Raw genomic sequence first — 21,228 nt, forward strand, 5'->3', positions numbered from 1 at the left:
TGACCATCCTGCAGGTCTTGTGTAGGAGGCTTTGGCAAATGTGGTTCTGGATTGTCTCTGCTGCATGGAGGTCCTGCAAGTTACTGGATAAAAAACTGGAACAAGCTTGCCTGCACAGGCGGTGCCCTTCCAGCTAATCTCCTGAAGATAGGATCTATATATTCCTTTGAAGTCTTTTATGGAGAGCCATGATAATGTGGAAATCTCTTGGACTGTCTCCTTCTGCCAGCAGCTCCATCCGGGCTCACATGCCAGACTGCTGCATTGAATGTGTGAGAAGCAAATGCTGCTGCAGGACTCTGGGCATGCAGAGGGTGATGGTGATGAACAGCCTTGTCCAGGGATGAACGGGGTAGGGTTTGACTTGAATTTCAGCAGAGCAGCATTAAGGGCTCAAGAGTGAAACAACTCTAAGTTGGAGAGCCCAAAGGTGTGGTTGCAGACGGTCCTTGTGGTGTGAGCTCCCAGTTCACATCAGCTGCATGGAACAGTTGCACTGCCTGTCACTGATGTCAGACCCAGGACTGATCGGTTTCACTAATTCCACCATGTACCTGAATTAATACAGCAGAATGCCACACTCTCATTTGCAGTTCGTTTTGAGGTAAGGCTGTCACAAATTGGAAGGCCCAGTCCCAGTCCTCTTCACATCAGTCATCTGCATGGAGGACACCAGCCAAGAGTGTATTTTAACAAGAACACCCCCTAGAGAAACACCTGGTGGTTTTTGCTCTGCATTTGCCAGAGGCAGGTAATGCCAGCTGATAGCATTTTTAAGGGAAAGTTCTCAGAAACTGGAGTTATTCTGGTGCAGATCAACTTGGTTGCACTGCCAATAGAGCTATAGATGAAGACTGGACAATATTGTTAATCCTAAGCAAGGGATTGTTTTCCAGTTCTGAACTGTGGAATACGAATTGAAAAAATCCCCAAACCTATTGCTCTTTCTCAATTTTTGGCAGTGCCTGTGATGTAGGACAGCTAAATGTCACCTGGCTTACCTGTTGTGTCTTCAGCAATGAATGCAGGCAGCCATCAGCTTCCAGTGGCTTTCAGCATCTCTGCAAACAAGCACTGGAAATGGCTTTGCTGATGTATGGACCATGTAGGATCTAGAAATAACAGGCTGCCAGTATCAAGTTGTTGTTTCCCAGCAGCTTTGGAGGACAGGGTATACTTGAAATAAATCTATCAGGTAGAATTTCAAACTGACCAGGGCTGTAAGTAACAGTTTATTGAGCTTATTTATGATGTGGCACCTAGGAAATGAAATGGGGAAATGTCAAGTGCTTTCAACACCAGCCAGCACAGTTTAATGCCCCTTCCCCCTTGCTTGGAAGCTCTGTCTTGGCTTCATGCCGGAATCATATTATTGTAATAAAACACATTCACATTCTAGGTGGTAAATGGAATTTACCCAATGATTAAAACTAGAAATAAAATAAATGCATTCATCATCTTCATTCCCAGCATAGCTGACATTCTTACCACTATATATGGTATAAAAATGTGCACCTTGGGCTTTTTAGCTGTTCATGGTGTAATGACCAAATCCATCTGTGAGAGTCTTGGGAATTGAAGCTGAAGCAAAGCCACACAAAAGCTGAGCTGTTCCCATAAAGGATGTTTCCACAGCCTCTTCTCCTGAATTTGGACTTTAGCCTGGGCTGAAGCCCATCTTCTTTCCAGACTGCTGGTTGTTACCATTGTACAAAGACAGACCAGCCTCAAGTTCCTCAGCTGAGTAACCATCTGTCTGCTCTCCCACACAGACACCTGAAGATGAGATAATGTTGAAAAGAAAACAAATAAGTTAAATAATTTTAAAGCCTTAAATGCATCCTTCTGCAATCCTTAAAATTTACAATGTATTTTTTTTAATGTGTTAATAGGATAGATATATTCTTAGAGGTTAAATTTTCTTGTTACATTAGAATTATGCATTCAGTTTGATAGAGTTGTTCCATAATTGTGCAAAAGGTCTGTGCTAATGCACAAATGAGTTGGATTCAGTCCCGAGGAGCAGCAGCCCTTCTGCAAACCTGGGGCCTGGGAAGAGTGACGTGAGCCCTGCAGTCTGCTTTGCAAGTTATGTCTCTTTGTGCAGTCTTACTGAGTAAAGCCTTAGTAAGCAGTCAAATAATCCAGTACAAGCAGCACAACTGAGCACAGCAATTTCTTTTCAGAGGAGTGCTTGCTAATATTAGGATAAACTTACACAAAATAGAAAAATTAAAGACAACTTTGAAATGAATCCTGAAATGCAGCTAGAGGGATCTTGGATTAAAAACCTCTTGTGTGCTGCTTTATGAACAAACAACTTCATCCGTGATAGATTGTGAGCCCTGAGCGTACATAACAAGGCAATTAAGAGAAAGCACAGTCAATAGAATAATATTGCATTATCTTTTTGTTTCACATAAGTCCTGTATCTCCTTTTCACTGCCAGTTTGCTGTAAATTGCACCTTGTCATTAATAGGATTATTGATAACTCTGCCAAACAGGGCTTCTGCAGAATTGTGTTTGCTAAAACGCCTCCTTCACCATTTAAAAGTGTTACTAATATGTTTTAAACATAAATCTTGTACCGTTAATACTCTAGGTTAGAGCCAGCAGCAAGTAGAGCTCCATGGATCACTAAAGCTGGGAGACAGGGGTGCACTCCTGCTGTGGGATGTGATGTGTCCAGCTGGTGGAATTTTCTTTAAATCTCTAAATGCTTAAAAGTGAGTTTGCCCTTCCCCCATGGGGCAAATTCAGGGGTGAATTCCATGCTGGATAAATTGTCTTGTGCCACAATCAAATGTTCACCAGACAAGTGTTATTTTCCTTTCCTTTTACCCCCTCCTGCAGCTTCCTTGGAGACAGCAGCTGTGGTGCAGGTGGCCCCAGGCCCACTGCTGGTGTTGGCTCTGTGGGTGGCTTGCGCTGGCCATGGCCATAGGGACACAGGTTCAAAGTCTGGTGGCCTCTGGGTCAGCTGAAGGACGTGGGTTCATGTCCAGCAGCACAGAGCTCTTCATCTCCTGCCAGCAAGGCTATGAGCAGTGGGGCTGCACATCACACGCTGTCACTCTGCTTGGACCCAGGGTGGGTGACTACAGGGCATGGGCTCACCTGGGGATAAAAGACAGAATTGTGGCTGAAACTTTCTCCAAATCACTTTTCTTTGCAGAGTAGCATCACATCTCTGCAGCTTGGGTCTGGGTTTCAGCCAGCCTCTTCTGCTCTTTGTCATCCTGTGCTGGGTGCCATGGTGGCACCTGTAGTGTGGCTGTGCAGGGAGAAGGGCTGGAGGCTCTGGGTCTCCTCTGCCTTTCGACAGCTCCCCAAATCCTCCCCCACAATGTGGTCCCACAGGTGCTGAGTGGGATTCCAGAGCAGGGCTGGTAAGCAAAGGTGCCATTGCCCATCACTGCAGTTTATTAGGAAGAATTATGTTGCAGGAGTATCCTGGACTGCTTTGCCCCTGCTGGGAAGTGCTTTATTACTGACAGGTCTGAAAGCTGCAGAGAATTTGTAGAAAGGAAAATAAATTACTCTCCCATCTCTGGTGAGAGCCAGAGATCATCTGTCACTGCTTTTGGTGTCCCACCTCCAGCTTCAGTCCAGGTTGTTGTCTGGACCACGAGCTCATTCAGGTGATTGTTGCTGCACCCAGTGTGCCCTGTCTCTGTGCAGTATTCTCTAGTGCACAGTCCAGCTCAGACTGAAATAACACAAATGGATTTAATTGTTATTCGATGGAGCTGTGTGGTATCAATCTGACATTGTAACAAGACACACAAACAGATGTGCTGTGATACCATCCTGATGTTATCAGCACAGTGACCAAATTCAGGCCAAGCAAAGATGGTGCAGAGCAATTCCTTGAGATTTTCATTATCAATGTGGTGACGTTCAGATCTTGTTGAAGTCCATGGCCTGCAAGGAGTTGGAGCAGTGACCGCTATGTGCTCCTGCGGTCTCTTCTCTAGCTCGTGTAAAGCAGCGATTGAGGGCTCCTGCTCAGTCATTTAGAAGATGGTTGTTCTCTCAAAGCAGCAGTTTGTCAGACTGTAATTTTAAAATTACATTGTGTTTTTCTAGGACTTGGCAGAACTTCTCCAAGACTTTTAAAATAGTACTCCAGAAAAGCTCATTCCTGGTGCAATTAAAAGAAAGGAGGAGGAAGAGTGGTTTGAAATGAGCTGTTTGTTTGGGAGCTGGGTTTTTGTTTTGGTTTTTTCTGAGAGAATGAATGGTGCCTGAAACTCTTGCTTTTGAAGATGTATTCCCACGCTGAGTCACATGCCAGGGTTCCTGCAGAACAGCCTGGCTGGTGTTTTAGAGGTCGATATTTGTTGACTATTTCAGTGATGTTGCTGGTGCACAGCAATGGTGTCTCGCAGAGGAGGGCTGCAGGCATGCCCTGAGATAAATTGATTCAAAAGGTAGGCATTGCCTCTTGGCTGCTTTAATTTTCCTCCTGCCAGGTTCACTGTGCTGCTGTGATTGCAGCACACACCAGGCTGGAGTTGCCATCTTTCACTGGGTGACAAGGACAAACATTTCTGCCTTCAGAGAGACTGAAGGTTTCTCTATTGTGTGTCATCGTGTCTGGGGAGCATGTAACTGCATGTCACCTGTGACAAACGCAGCGTTAGAAATAAGTCTGCTGTGGGTTAAAAGCCTCTATCTGGAGGTTACGTGGTTGTTATGCTACTAAATGTCACTTTAACTTACAGAGTCTCACTCCAGCCTTATTTCTCAGTGCTTTGGTTGGTGAGCATGTGGTTTTGTTGCTGCTCCTCATGAGGTGTATAACTCAGTGTGAGTAAATACTCCCATCTAAAACCATCGTGTACAGCTACATTAAGCCCCATTAGTTAAGAGTCAGACTGGTTACAAATGAGGGTAAAAACGGCCATTTCATTGCCACATCTGTCTCTTCTCTGTGTGCATGTTTAATTCTTTGAACAAAGGGTGGGGAACTAAGAGACACCTCTGTGATACATTTGGTGCCATTTTGAGCCAGCCCAAGTCTGGGACAGCAATCTTACTTTCATCATCTCTGTGAGTCATCGCAAAAAGTGCCAGCTCAGGTTTGATTGCTGAGATTGCATTGTTGCTGAAGTGTGAGACGTGGAGTTGAAGGAACACAACGTGGTATTTAGCTGCAAGACTGAGCTCAAGATGCTGACAATTTGAAAAATCTCGATTTTGACTCCGTGTGCCAAACAAATTTACTGTCGGAAGAACACGTTGGCCACACGATGGTGTCATTTTCATAGAGTCACTTTACAGATGGTGCCCACAGCTCAGCAGAAGGCTTGGTCTGAATACAAAGACCTCTTCAGGGGTCTTCTAAGTCTCCTGGTTGGAAGAAAGCCGGTACTGATGTGATGTGATACTGAAATGCAGGTAGTGAAACTACTCATCCGGTAAAATTCCTGCCTGAACTCACTTGCAAATCAAAAGTGTCGTTGAACTGACAAGAGAAGGTGAAAATTATCAAAGATCTGGAGATGTGAGAGAGAAGAAAAAGAATGTGAGGATTGCACAGAGGATGGAGGCATGGTGCTGGACCAAACTCTTTCTTTGTGGAAGGATCGTTTGGAACTTGGAAGCTCCTGGAGGCTTTTGTAGAAATGAGTGTTGGATAATGATGGACTGAGCTCCAGAATAACCTCTTGGCTCTGGCTTCTCATGGTGTGTGGTGTGGCAGTGAAGCAGAATGAAGAGCTGGTGTAACATGAAAAGCTTTAAAAGCAGAGGATTTGGGAATTTTGAAATTGAGTTCTCACAGAGAAGTCGCTCAGCTGGCAGCATGGACTACAGTCCTGAGAAATGGCGGTGGATTGTACCATATGTGAGATGGAACTTTTTTTGCCCCCAGGTAATTGTGGTAGCCATCTAACTGCTCACTATGTTAATAGAAATTTTAAACAATAAAGCAATTATATATTTATGAATGGCAGGCACACACTAAAAAATGCCCTGGACAGTCAAGAAGAATGTTGGTCATTAGTGTGGTAAAAGATGTATAATAGGCTAAATCACTTAATTTCCCACACATTTCCGGATTTGGCCAGTGGGAAAGATTTCACTGAAACGATCACAAAACAGACTGAGATAATCTTGGCCAATATCCTCCTTTTTGACAAAACAGATTCTAATAATAAAATCTTGCATTTGATCACTTAGCCCAGTGAAAGGCTTTTCGTGGTCCTTCCTTTTCATGGTGTTTAATAGGCTGTAGCACCACTGCCAACCAGTCCGGAGCAGGAAGGGAAGGAGAGCTTTGTGCTGGCCTTGGCAGGAAGATCAGGGCACAGATCTGGACAGAGTGCAGTGGCATTTACAGGGACCAGCTGGGGGCTTTATTGAATGTGTGGGATTGAAGTGAATGGGAGCACTGGTGTGAAGGGGAGGATCTTCACAGATACCTCTATTTAGAAGATAGTCCTTGAACAAAATGCTTGTTACAGTATGGAGGCCATTCAGATGTGGGTGAATTCCTTCTGTTTCCCAAAAGGGCTCCCATGCCAGGACACTCTTGGCCCCACTGAGGTACACTGAGCTCTCCAGGTGAAGTGATGCGACTGCAGGTGTGCACTGCTGGGCAGATAAATAGCAATACACCTCCGCTTTTGGACACTGCAGCTTCTCTGGAGTTTAATCTGCTAAAACTCTTTGAAGAACTTGAATATGCAGAGCTCTGTCTAAAACTGAATTATGTCTTGTCCTGTTCATGTAGCACAGTGTGGTGTTTTCGAGCCAGTTGCTGGATTTGGGTTTTTTTTCACTGACTATTTAAAGGCACCTGATTCTGCCATGTTGTTTTAAAGCTTGAGTATTTCAATTTTGTGGATATTTTAAGCTGGCATCCTTAAAATCCCTAAGAAACCAGCCTGTTTCTCTGAGTCCCAGGCATGTCTTCTGAAAACACTGTAAATGTCATAAGAAGCGATTTCACTGTGCGGCTGCCCAGAGCAGACATATTGATGTTATTTAGCCTTCACTTGCCAAGTTGAGTGTTAGGATTGGGTTTTCACATGCGAGGCAGCTATCAGCTTTACAGATAGCCATATTTTCATAAGCTGCATTTGGCTGTCACACCTTCTCCTGTAGTTTCTTGATATGCAAACAAGTCTCAGTTATATATGCTCCTGGCATATAAACTGATATCCCTGAAGAGTTCCTGATTATCCTTCCATTAACTTTTACTCTCCTATGTCTCCCTTGGGGAGGTAACAAGTAGTCTTTCCTCCATCATGGGTTTCCAGCTGGTTACCTCCCTGCTTCCCTCCTAAATAGATTCTCTCTGTAGGGAAGTACAGTCTGTGAAATTTCAGTGCCATCTAAAAGGACAGCAGGGACTGCTGAAATGGGAATTTGAAAATTTGAAATTCAAGAAGAACATCCTGGATCTGAAAGTGCCCTCCCAAAGAACAGAATGACCATACACATCTAAATGCAGAATTGCAGTGAAGCCAGGAGCCAGGGGCTTTGCTGCTTGTATGTGGTGTTTCAGCTCCTCAGCAGTACTGCTGGAAACTTTAAAGGAGGCTTGTGTGGGGCTCTGCCATTCTTACATTTTCTGATCTAATTAGTGTTACTTACAAACCAACATTCAGCCCAACTTCTTGGTTTCACTCAACACTGCACACTTCACAGCATTCTTTACTTCTGCAGTTTTCTCTTCATGGAGTTCATATTGTTTCTTAATCAGGTTCCCATACCCCATGTCCATCATAGCTGCAGCTGGGGACATCCTAGCAAGGGATGCAATGAAATCTTCACTTGTGCTTGTCCATCCTCCTGCAAATTGAAGCAACAGTAAATGTTTATGTGAGTACAGCCTGTTCCCAAAGACTGGGTCCATGGAGGGTGTATTTTATTGGGAACCCACCCATGCAGGTTTTTGCACATGCTCCTGGCTTGACCCTCTAATCTCTATGATTATTTAAATTTTAAGTGTTCTTAAAACAGTCCTTGAGGCCACTCTGTGCTATCACATATTCCTACTTGGATTATATCCCGTTGACGAAGGGCAGTGTGTATCTTCTAGTTACTGCCCTAAACTGAGCATAAAGCAGGATTATTGTCAATATTCTTTGTTTGCAGCAGGATGCTGGCTCAGCTTCTTTAGAATTATTCAAACTGAAATAACTATGTAGTTGAATAAACATTTCAAGACAAGTTGCACTTTTCTGGTTTTGGTATTAGCACTCTTAGAAAATTTGCAAATACCAGAGACTTTTAAATGTGATCTCTAGCCTTGTAAATGTTGATGTGAGCCTTCAGTTGTATTTGGGGAGCAAAGGTGATTCCCCTTACCCACATGAGCAGAAGAATACTTGTGGAATATTCACACTGATTTCAAGAGCTTTTTAAGGCCACAGAACAGAATTATGATGGCAAGAATATGGCCCCAGCTATGAGTGATGCCAGACCTAATTTGAGCATGTGATTCATCCAATTTCCCATGTAGGGTAGAAAGTCAAGGGTTTTCTTCAATTGCATATATAAATCTACAGGCTTGAGAGCTTACAGGTGACATTAGACTCTTCCTTTTGCAAATACTCTGTGTTTGCATATCTGTAGATGCATAGTTTACCAGAAATTCCTCTGTGGAATTTAAGGTCCTGTGTCTGTCTGTGCAGGTCTGATGCCTGAGAAGATTAAGAAAGGGTGAGACATTTAGCCACAGGGTAACAACTCTGGTGTACATTCAAATTTTGTATCAGCCAGTTTGTGATATTATTAAAACAGTACAATTTCATAACAGTGGGAGTTGCTGTTATTAAAACCTCACTATTGCTCAAACAATATGCAAAATTAAGGGATGAATATAGTTTTTATATGTTGGGTGCTATCTGTAGACACAAATTGGGATTTTCACTGTCTCTGTACAGCATATCCTTCCCAAGCACTCCAGAGGGGTGTCTGTGCCCCCATCTGGGGCAAACCTTAGGCAAGCTGCTGCCCTGCAGTCTTGGAGGCTGGGGAGAAGAAAACCCATGTGTGTTTTTTGGGGCTTCTCAGAGCGCCAACATAATGAGTAATTAAAGCTCTGCGCCTTCTGACGGGTTACATATCTTTTTGATCTATAGGATTTGCACCCTTGACACCATCTTTTGAGGAGCACTTCCAAAAAGTATGGAATGAATGTAGATTATGTGGGAAATATCTCAGTAGTGTGCTCACACAGCTCGAGTCAGCACAGTCTCCCACTGTTAACTGGACATGTCCTTTATGGAAATTGGCTTTGTAGTCCACATTTCAACTGCTGAAGAGTTATGAGGTCAGCAAGTGCAGTTCAGAATTTAGCTCATTTTGTGTGTGTCTTGGACCATGTTCACCCCTGGGTTTTATACCACAAAAATCAGTGGAATGATGCCAAGAAAAAACTCATCTCCTAATATTTATAATTAGTTCCTCTGACAGGACTGTATTTCACTGAGCTCCCTACCATAGCTCTAGGAAGGGTTCTGGTCCTGGTTCCTGAGGGTTGTAATTTCTGCATGGGCACTGAGAATCACAAACTAGAGCAGGTTTTGGATGGATATCAAATCTTGTGCTTTGGGGTACAAACTATTCTCCTAACTCAGGAGCAGAAAGAGGCTCCTGTAGTGGGCAGTGTTGTATTTCTGCACCCTGCAGTGCTCTTGCCCGTCTGAGATGCTGGTGGTGGCCAGCGTGAGAGGCAGGTGGGCGAGCTGGATGGACCATGGGCAATTCCTGTGTTTCTCTGAGAGCAGATTGTTGATCCCAAAGCCAGGACATCACATTGCTGCTGCTTTGATTGGAAGCTAACAACTAATGTCTGCAGTCCTTTTTAATGACAGACTTCTAGCAGTGATCACAGAATTGTGTTGCAGAGTTAATTTCGGCTAATGAGCAATTAGTCAGCTCAGCAGTGACTCTCCTTTGCTCGTGTCCCCTGGGGAAGGGGTGGTCAGGGCTGAGCATGGTGCTTCCCTGGGGTGTTGGGAACCCCAGCATTGGGTCCAGCACCCTCACCTGCACTGCTGCTTGGGCTGCAGCTCAGATTTCCTCCTTCTGAAGCAGAGGGATTTATTTTCCAGCTACAGACTTGCAGTGTTATCCTAAATGTCAGCAGTCTCTTCTTTCTTTCTTTATTTTTTTTTTAATACTTAATGCAGCCAGAGAAAATCTGTCAGCCAAAGACTCCTTGCCTGCCCAAATGAAGGTTGAACTTGTGTGTGCTTGAGCATATTCCAGCGTGAACGTGTTTAAATCTGGGGACAGCCAGAGATGCGGCGCTGCCTCGGGTCACGCTGCGGCAGCGGGTGGTGGGACTGGGAGCGGGCACAGATGGTGCTCCAGAAGGGGAAATCCAGAAGCTCACGAGCTCATTTCTTTTAGGGAGACGTGTCCATATGTCACCCATAGAGGATGAGAGCCTGCTCATCAGTCTGGAGCACTCGGAGGTTGCTGGGATGAAATAACCTGAGTCTGTGTGTAGGCTGGAGCCTGGTGCTGGCTGTGCTGGTGGAGCCCCTGTGCTCTGTCCATCCTCCCTGCCAGGGGGGGAACTCCTGAGTCTGTCTGAGTGTTCAGTGCCTCTCCTGCCTGGGGCTGAGCTGGGGGACTGCACTAGGGGGCCTGCATGGCTGGATCCATCACTGACAGGCTCTGCTCTGACCTCTCAGTTTTCCTGCCCACAGTCCTGTGCACAGCTCCTGGAGGTGAGTTGAGGCTCAGAGATGTGAGCACCATAAATCAGATGCCTGGTTGTCTGTCCCCTCAGCCAGGCACTGCACACTGGAGCTCAGAGATGCTGCACACAAAGGATGCCTTGCAGCTGGACATAAATCTCAGGGGTGCCTCCAGACCCTGGCAATTGGCACAATTGTCTCTTAGATTTTTGCTCCTGATCTAGTAGCTGAGCATTGCTGGAATACAGTGTAATGATGATACAGTGGTGATAAACTGACACTGGTGACAGTCAGAGCTTATGCTGCTCTTCAGAATGTGTTGATGTTTTCTGAGATAAAAATGAGACCCTCTTCCATTTAATATTTTAGCAAATTTGGGGAAGAAAATAGGTCAACAGAAATGTTGTCCCACTCAAACTGGAGCAGTGCTAAGGAGGTTACTTGAATTTCTGTATTTACATATTGAGGAGGAGGGGTGCACTTACATGAATGTGTGTGTCTCTGTATAACTGCATTTACATATGTAACACCCAAAATACATCATTACGCATTCATATTCACATGTGGAGTCTGGGGATGTACGTGTATGTATAAAAATATGATTTATAGGTTTTTAAACCACCCTGACAGATTCCAGGAGACCAATTTCTAAATGTATGCCAAGATTTTTGAGTAAGAGACAGGTAGCAGTAGGTGCTAATAAATGAAAGAACTGCAAGTAAAATGTTGTGACATCCACCTCTCTGAACAACCTGCGGAGCGCTGGCAGAATCATCAAACCGAGCTGAGAGTAATCAGCAGGGACTGATAAAGCTGCTCTTATAATTATTTGTTTGATATACAGCTTTCCTTCTTCCTTCTGCATAAATAGCAGAAGTGCTTTGCTTAGTGTGGGAGGTTTTTTTATTCTTGTCAGGGCTTGTTCTCACCAAGATGTCATGAGAGGAGGACTGAGATCTGCATTTTTGTTTTATTTACGGGCTTTCCATTGTAATTCTGACAGCATGCGGTGGAGACAGCATTCATTTAGCTGGGGAGAGGCAGCCTTGCTCCTGCAAAGCTGTCGGTGTTGCGGGGGCCAGACTCTGCCATGCTGCTTTTAAGCCTCTCAGATTCCTCCAGGTCTGGCCTGGAAGGAGCTGTTCCTGGGAGGAGGCGGCTGAGGTCTGACGGCAGTCGCGATCTCGTGCTCGGGTGTTTGGGTATTAAATACAATTTCCACAGCGGCTTTCTTGGTTTTAGGTGTTTGATAATGCCACAGCCCAGGCTGCCCAACAAAATCACACAGCCCTGCAGGTTGACAAGTGTTAGTTATCCTTAAATAACTTCGTCTCCTCACCACTTCCACTGCTGAAGCAAGAAAATCCAAGCATTGACTGATTTCCAGGCAGTCACAGTGGTGGCCCATCAGTGATGACTGAACTGAGCCAAAAGGCTCCTGTTGATGTCAGTGGTTTCTGGGAATGCTGCCTGCATGGTTTTGTTCCGGTATTTCCCTCTCTATCCATGCCTGGTTGAGCTCTGACTTCACTCAGGGCAAAGTTTGCAATTTTGTGTTTAACAAAAGGTACAGTAATTCATTCCCACCCTAAGGACTCTCATTTTCCTTTTCCCATTTATGTTCTATTTAGCCACCTTCTTTCCTTGAAAGAGGGAGAAAAAGGATAATGGATAATTTCTAAGCAGATAAAAAAAGGATAACTTTCACTTTAAAAAAAATTCTATGCACTAGAATAGTTTTTATATTGTCTAAGGGTTTTACCAGGATACCAGGAACTGAGAAGGAAGGGGAGGTGTAAGGGGAGAGAGAGTCACATTAGAGCAGAAAATAGATTTCCTAGCCTAAAGAGAGAAATCCAGACTGCTGCCTTTGGCATTCATTTGAATATTGTCAGGGGCATCTGGAATATGTTGATAGCCATTCTCCTTCTAATAATTCTAAAAATCTGCTAATGATGAGGCACAGATTTGCCACCGGCCGTGTCTGCCACGTGCACACCCAGCACTGGGAAGGGCTCTGAGACATCAGAGGCTCTGCTGCTCTCCCAGCAGGGTCAGCACCAACTCCCTGCTACTCAGGAGGAATACTTCAGACTTGAACCAGATTAATGAAAAGAGAAATTGCTCTGAGACTAAGAAAAAAAGCTTTACACCCATTGCAGTGCTGTGGGGGGTTGTTCTTAAGCGCTTGCAGCTCATCCTTTCAATGCCTTCTGATTCCAGGCAATGATGGCATTTTAAGATAAATAAACTGTTTGTGGCTCTGCTTGTTATTGAAGGGCTTTTGTTATTGCTGATGTTACGTGAAAAAGGAAGTTATTAAAAAAATGTGGCACTAACAAATTGAAGCCTCCAGGGAACTGTTGCCTGAATGGGATTTTGATTGGAGTTCAATTTAATTGGCCATAAATCTTCCCTTTTCTGATTTACATTCTACTTCAGACCGGTCTACCAAATTCATGATAATCAGGTTTTCATTTTTTTCTATTGAGCAAAATACTCTGACATGAGCATAAACAGAAATATTCCTTCAGCAAGGTGACCTTGTTCTTGCTTGCACCGTGCTGGTAATTGATTTAATGCCTCTTTACCTATAAATTGAGCCTCTTTCTGAGGCATGTCCGTCAGATTTCGAGGTAATTGGTCAGCATGGTTGTTTTTCTGACCGCAAGATATTTCTCATAAACCTCTAGTACAAGATCATTTTACATCTAGGATCATTTTACTGTGGCAGAACGAATTCAGCAGGCAGACATATGCTGGCTCTGCTGCAGCTTTGAATGCACCTATGTACGTTTCTTGGAGAATTACAAAAGATCTTGTTCTAGCCTGGAGTAAATCTGTGGAGTTGTAGAGCCTGTGATTTCTGTGGAGATCAGTTTTGGAGAAGAAAAAGGAGAAAAGTCTTCCAGGCACCCTGAGGCTCCTGACCCACATCCCCTGCTCTGGGGTGTTGTGTACCACAACACATCATAAAGCTGTCTTGTCCTGTCCTGTCTGCTACTCAGCTCCCCTTCCTTTACCCAAGGTTGCTTTCTGTGATTGATGGTTTAGATTTGTGAGGAGTTTTCCTTCCCCTTCTCTCTGAGAAGGCTTCACCAGGTGAACTCTTTAGGGAAGTGATATGTGTGGGTGGATGAGTAAGAGGTGAGAACCAGGTGGGATCAAAGGAAACAGAATTGTCATCTAATTCCGATTAGATATACAAAGCCATAAATTCACTTGCTGCTCTTGCAGCATCGTTCATGGGAATCTCAGTGAAGTCCTCAGCTGCTTCAAGGAGTGGGTACAAAAGGGAACCTGCATTGAGTTGTAATCATCATTATTGAGACCGGAGAATATTGCAGTTAAATGTTTTTCCCCACTGTTCTTATCCCTTGTTCTTCCTTTGTGTTTCTAACTCCTGTAGAGACTTCATTATATTGCTCGTTTAACCATTTCCAGCAGTACTGGGATTGACAGGTTCAGTTTTCAGCAATCTCACAAGTTGTGAGATGGGCTGTAAATGGAATGTTTTAGGGCCTGGTGAAAAGGTGATAAGAAAGTTACATCTGCTACCAGTTTCCTAATTCCATCATCATCAAATACATTGAGTTTGTTAATGCCAGGTAATCTTGCTGAAAATACATTTATAACCATGGCCTTGGCAACTGGAAGCAATTACTTTGCAGTGATTTTCCTTTTGTATTCTGAAACACCAGAATTATTTTCTCCTCTTTCCTCTGCTTCCCTCCCTACAAAATAAGCAGAGAAAAATCTGAATGTTAACTTGTTATGATTATCTGATGTTTTTTGGGTTTTTTTTGTCAGAAAAGATGAATAGCTGGAAAATTACTGAAAGTAATGTAAAGAGAAATGAGCATCTGCTACTGAAGTTTCTGATGAGCTCAGTGGTATTTAGGGCTTGTGTGACAGCGGAGGGCAGGTACTGAGGCTGAGGAGATCTCAGTGTGTCTTGTGCTATTCTGACAGGGTTTGCTCCCTAATGGCTGGTTATTTTATATATATACATATATATACACACACACTAATAGATCTGGTTACTAAAACTAGTCAAGATGTTTTTCCAAGATGTTTTATTGTGAGCCATCTTCCTTTAGCTATGGTTTTGGTGATTGTTTGATCAGAAAAGGCTTTTTCAGGATTGAGATGGGATGGCAGATGTGTCCTATCTTGATTCCCAGCTCACTCTGGATTAGGTATGTTTGTTAAAGTCTGTACTATGCCAAATTAATGCTTGACTTGGGTCTTGGTTGGTCCTACCCATACTCCGTGAATGCTGACTTGCTTGAGTGACACTGGAGCCTCCCTCGTGGCACAGATGGATGTCCCAGCCTCCACACCTTCCCATACCACCCTCTCTAGCTCCTTTAATTCTGCTGGGAGATTGTCAGAAGCTTGTGCCTTTCATCCCTGAAGTGGGAAGGCTTTTATTTATTTGGTTAATCTGAAATTTAAGTGGGTGGGAAGATAAGTCGGCAGCCCCGTTCCTTTCGTCACATGGTACCAACTCTTGTTTCCCCTTGAGAGAGGCAGAGCAGATGGAAGGCAAAGATGAAATGAAGATCAAAAGTAAACAGTGTGATTAGGTTTTTGATAAAGGATAAAACACTTATCACATCAAAGGAGCTGAAAACCACATTAAATGTTTTCTGAACATTTTGTGTCCATATAAGCATGATCTGTGCCTGCCATGGGGCCACTTGTGACAGCAAGTGGTGGAGCAGGAGGATGCTGGTGGGCATTTCCCCTCCTGGCTGTGCTGCAGGAGGGCAGAGCTGGCAGCCTGCAGCTGTTCTCTGGCACCTTGAACCTCTCTTCAGGCCCATGTGCATTCTTAGGGTTCCTTTACGCCTCCTCAGTCTTCCAGGTCTGGGCACTGGTTTAACAGAGATTTCAAAGCACTTGCAGATGTAGATAGCTGCGCAGTTTGTGGGTAACTTTTCTCCCAAGTACTGGTGATCCTTTGGTTCCATGCTTCAGCTCTGAGAATCAAGTTCAGAAACATTTTGTGTAAGCAGTGTCATTTGTAAGTGAGAAGTGTCTGTGTCTCTTTTCATGTGTTGAAATACAGGCAGTGCTGGCCAGTGGGGAAAGATAAAAAGGTGTATGTTGCCATTATTTTAAAATGGTGGTGCTGATTGCTCTGGCCACAGCTGGTGGACATAGCATTTTGGTAAAATTAGCACAAAATGTTACCAGCCCAGCCCTGCAGCATTTGGTGTTCCTTTTTCCAAGTAGTGCTGAGTCCAATCTGCCTTTGTTCTTAATTTATCACCTTGTTTTTCTGTAGGCAAGGAAGGAGGCACATGCCCTGCCTTCTGCCACATGGGAGGTTCTGTGTAACACAGACCAGTCCCAGAAACAGTCTGCCCCTGGATTTTCTCTTTGGTTTTTTTAGCCAGTGCAGAAACATTTTCCTGTCTCCTGGTCTCACCCCTTCAGAGCACAGAAGTAGTTTAAATGCTGTGTATGTGCAGCCACCTGTATCATCAGTCATTTTTTTGTTGGGGGTGGAAGTTTGCCCTTCACTAATATCTCACCATCTGACTTCCTCCAGAGCACCATTTATCAACTGAAATTGGCATCAGATTTGCTTCTGAAATGAGAGGAACAGCAAAACATTGTGTGTTGAATTGGATGAAAGTTCATGGAAGCACCTGCTGAATGTTCACATGTTTGAATCTCATTGGCTTCAGGTTAAATCCAAGAGGTTTTCAAGTGAGGTTTTGAGTATTTTTTACCATATTAGAGCTGTTGTTTCCAGGAAGAATGGAAAAAAACTTTTTATGCCAAGATGTACTTCTATACAAATATCTAATAATCTGAACTCAATTTTTACTTGCCAGGGTTTATATTAAAAAGCTCAGAAATGGGGCAATATTTGAATGGAAGTGTATGTTAGAATTACAGAGAGGCTAATCAGAAGTGACTGCTTGCACTCTGTAGTCCAAGCTCCCACTTGAATCAGGGCTTGAAGTTTGCTCAGAGTCTTGTCTAGTTGAGTTTTGAAAACCTCACAGGATGGAAATTGAACAGCCTTTCCAGGTCCCTCTTCCAATTTCACACAGTGCTCAGGGGATGATTTTCTCTTCAGCTGGAATTTCTCTGCTGCAGCCTGGGAGTGCTGCCTCTCTTCCTGTCACTGCTCTTCAGGGAGGGGTCTGCCTCTGTCTGTGCTGCCTTTTCCATCATCCAGGGAGTTCAATGAGACAAATCTCCTTGGTTGTTTGCTTGTTTGTTTTCCTCTCAGTGCTTTCCCTTGTTTCTGTATTCTGCGCCTGATTGACAGCAGAACCTTGTCTGTGTATTTGAGCTCTTTCAAAGAAATACCTTGTTTCTGTTTAGTACTCTTGAAAAGAGAGCTCCTGAAATGTATGAACAGAAAAAGAAATTAGGCAGTGTGAGCAGAGAAGTCCCTGTCCCAAATTCATGTCTGCCAAATGCTAATGTTAGTTATTTTTGAGCTTAGTAAAGAAGGAAGTTTTTACCCTTTATACAGCTGGCCTCATCCTGCTAGTAATGCAAAAAGGAGCAAAAGGCATCTATTAAAACCTTCACATCTTCTTTGGTGGCAAGTAAGTTGGCAATCATGCACCAGCTCAGATATGACATAGGTTTTGCCTGAAAACTTGAGGTTAGACCAGGAACTTCATAATAAAAAAGTAAAATTTAATTTTTTGACAATACCCAGGATAAATGTCTCAGTGACAGTTGTACAGCTGTTTTATTTCCTTTTTTTAAAATGTAACTTTTTCTTAAAAAGCATTACCATGTATTTCAGCAAGATTTCTCATTTAATAAGATGCAGAAGTTCAGGCAATATCCTGTTTAGATGGTTTCTATTTGATAATAAAAATGGCTTTGACTGTGAGAGATTGCACTGAATAAATCATTGCTGTTTTATGCTGCAGCCAGGATGTCCTGTAAGTTCACAGCTGTTTTAACTTTTTATTTTCCTCATCTAGACAGCTGTATGTCCAAGAGATTTATTTCTTGATCTGTGTGGACATGAAATCCTTCTTGGGATTATTGCTATAGAAACAAGCCATAACATAGAGCGTGTTAGAAGTAACAAATGGGATTTGGCAATCCTTCCCATTTACTACACAGAGTCTGAGCTATGTAGTACAAAAAGCAGCAATTACTTGCTCTCAGAGCTTTATTAACAGGCACATCTGCACATTCATTAGAACTAGATGCTTCAACTTCCATCCTGCCTGGGATGGCATTTACATATTCTGCTCTTTAAACTAAAATCCAGCATCTAGTTTACTTTCCAGTCAAGGTAGGAATTGGTCAGGTTTGACATTGTGGTTCCTTTTTGTTGGCTGCAAACCCCAGAGGCAGCCCGTGTGAGCCTCCCAGAAGGAGATAAGTGATCGAACTGCTAGCTCCAGGGAGCGGTCCCTCCTCTGAAGGATGAAGTCACCCAAGTTCTGCTTGTAAAGCCTGATCTCCCACGGAGCTGGGACTCAGCTCCCAGCCTCTCCCAGGGCTTCACACCCTGCCTGGCTCACAGGAATGGTTCCCTTCTCCTCGGTGGCCCAGGGTGGCTCCGAGCTGGGGGAGCAGATGGGTTGTACCAGGCAGGGAAGGGTTTTTGCAGGATTGAGCACAACAAGCTGTACCTGGAGCTGAGCTGTCTGGGTCACAGCACAGCTGCTGATACACCTGTATGGGATAGTAAAAAAGCAGAAAAGCAGAGGGAACAGAACACAGGAAAGGACAGAGGATTATATTAAAACCCAAGGTGTGTCTGTGTGCCCGAGCCCCAGCAGCGCTGTCACCATGGCCCTGAGCCTTCTGCTGTGGGAGGTCAGTGCTGGCTCAGCAGGGCACAGGGTGCAGATCTTGCTTGGCTCTGGTGCTCTTCTCTTATCTCTTTCCTATCTTCCCTTTTATGAGGTAAAATCAAACATGGAAACAAACAGTCAGGTCACAGAGAGGTCCCTGGCTCTGGATGATGCATTTGGAGACCTGGAAGGGAGCACACACTGTTCTTTTCCCATCCATGTCCTATAATGCTGCCTCTAGCTGAGAGAGGAACAAGCTTCCAGGTGGGGATTTCAGAGGCAGCTGGAGATGCTTTAAAGCTCTCAAGGCAAAATCTCTCATCCCTTTGCAGCAATTCGAAAACAGAACAACTTTGCTCAACAGGAGGAGCATTCAAAGCTGGGTGTAAACCACAAAATCAAGATGAAACCTAGAATGCAATCTGAAAAACCCAGATAACTGAAATGCAGGGATTTGAATCTGAGCTGTGTGCTCAGGGTCTGCCTGGCCTCCTTTTCAGATGTGCTGAGGACTGAGCTCTAGTGAAGGCAATGAGTGCTCAGGATTTCTTTGAAACATTTATTTAGTACCTAAGTATAGATCTAGGACTGACTAACTTCAGGCTCCAAATATAGTTCAGGTGTCTGCCTTCTCACTCTTCCTCATTTCTCTTTTCCTTGCTGTTTAGTTTTTTTCATCAGCTCCCACATTCTCTGTTTCCTCCAACTCCCTTAACTTTTCCATCCTCCCCCAGCTGACTTCTGCTCCTGCTTCTATCTCCTCAGTCACACTGACACTTCTGCCACAGGGCATCTCCAAAGTCCATCCCAAGCAAAGTGTAGGTGGTACCCCTTTTCTCTCCCTCACACCCTAAATGCTCCCTGCCTCATTCTCAGGAAGGCAGAGGTTCAAACAAACTCCTTCATCCTGTTGAGGAACCTGTTGAGGTTTAGGTCCCAGGTATCTCTCCTCTCCTGTGTGGGCCTGACCAGAGATGGCAGTGAAAAGGGAATTGTCACAGACACTCTTGACAGGGGGAGAGCTCAAAGTAGCTGCCATCACTTTCTGGCTCAAGAGAAACAATCAGAATGTCCCATTTTCCATGTTCTGCCTGTTGCAGGTGTGATCTGCCAGTGCCAGCAGTGAGAGAGACGTGGAGGTTATCGATCAGGGACCGTGTTAATTTTGTGAACAGGAAGCTCTCATTAGTGACTGTGTTGTTCAAATCAGCCAGAAGACAGACTTGGCTGTGGATCTGATGGATCTTGTCTCTGTTGCAGGAAGGCATGCCCCAAACGCTGAGTTCTACCAGTATGTTTACCCCATGTGGCTTCAGCCCTCATCTACATACTTCAAAAGAAGGTGAACAAGGAGGACTGATCTTCCAGGATGGAAACCTTACCTCAGCATCTCTGGATGCTCTAATCCAGCATCTGATACCTACCACTGATTACTACCCTGAAGTAAGCAATTCACAGTATAATAAATGGTTTAATTTTGATGAATTGGGGCAGCACTTTATGCAAAAGTGCAAATGTGTTAAATTTTGAATTAAGAGGGTTCATTTAAAAGCTGCATACAATTAAAGCTTGGTAAATTGATGCATTGCTTTAAATGCTGTTTCACTGCTCTATAATTGTTCCCATGAAAAAGCAGATCCCAAAGATGATACTGCCTTTAAATAAGAGAACAGGGTAGTGGGGGAAGCTGTCGTGGTGATGAATTAGTGATGGAGCAGTTGGAGCATTTCAAAAATAGCAGCACTTCCCAGAGAGGTTTAGAGGAAAACTGAAGCAAAAAACTCCCAAGTCTGAACTGGCATTAAATTAACTAAATTTCAGTGGCTGCTGAAGTCATCCAGGTTTGCCTGTATGTACAGGGCGTTCCATTTATGACAACACAGATGATGCTTCTGCTGGGTTTGTAATTTACCTGGTGTTGTATTCACAACTGTGCAGTCACTGGACACCATAATCCAGATCCTAATCCTTGTTGCATCAGTGGAAATTGTTTCCTCACCAAGAGTGAGGGTCTAAACTGGAAGAAGGTTTATGGTCCTGCAAGCTATTGACTTCACTGGATTTTGCACATCCTCAGTGGAATTCAGACAGTTTGACTGGAAGACTTTTAAGTGCTAATATAACTCCATGACTTGTATTTCAAAGCACAGAGTAGCATTGACTTCTGGGTACTTGAGGAGCCTGGGAAAGTTATCAATGCAGAACAGGCAGCATGTTTTAAATTACCCAGAGCTCAGTTTCTGATCAGCTAAAAATAAGTAATAAAGAAGCATCTCAATTAAAAAAAAAAAAAGGAAAAAACAAACCAGAAAGGCAATAAAAATAGGTGATGGACTGATCAGGCTGTGAGATTTTCATTAGGCAAGGTGTGATATGCAATATTATACCTGCTGCTTGGGAGCATAGCTGGGGCTGGGGGAAAGGAGATAATTCAGGTGCAAAGATGCAAGGAGGGGTCAGGATGCAAACAACTGAGACTTCATGCATGTATTTTAAATTCACTGCTGGAATAATTTGAATAATCCAAGGATTTATCCAGCAGACCTGCTTCCCACAGCCTCACAGATGTGGAACTGCATATGATATGAATTGGCTGATAGAAATGAAATTTGGGGAGTTAATAGAATAAATGAAATATTGCTTAAAATAGGCTGGGTGAGATCTGCAGGGCAGCAGCAAGATGTGGCTGATACGGGGGTGTCTGCAGCTCCCAGCACAGTAGAACACAGAGATTCCTGCCCATTTAGCCTCTCCAGCATCCTGG

At 43.9% G+C, this 21,228-nt stretch overlaps 1 protein-coding gene across 4 annotated transcripts in view; it reads left to right on the forward strand.

Moving 5' to 3' along the window:
- RASGEF1C (RasGEF domain family member 1C) overlaps nucleotides 1-21,228 on the forward strand; it is a 111,713-nt gene that overhangs the window by 60,354 nt on the left and 30,131 nt on the right. For all 4 annotated transcript variants that reach the window (XM_086851695.1, XM_086851696.1, XM_086851697.1 and 1 more), the window contains one exon: nucleotides 19,725-19,907. In XM_086851695.1, coding sequence (XP_086707821.1) covers nucleotides 19,725-19,907 — 183 coding nt within the window. The remainder of the gene's footprint in view (nucleotides 1-19,724; nucleotides 19,908-21,228) is intronic.

This window comes from Cyanistes caeruleus, chromosome 15 (assembly GCF_971803275.1).
Source record: "Cyanistes caeruleus chromosome 15, bCyaCae1.hap1.1, whole genome shotgun sequence".
NCBI lineage: Eukaryota > Metazoa > Chordata > Aves > Passeriformes > Paridae > Cyanistes > Cyanistes caeruleus.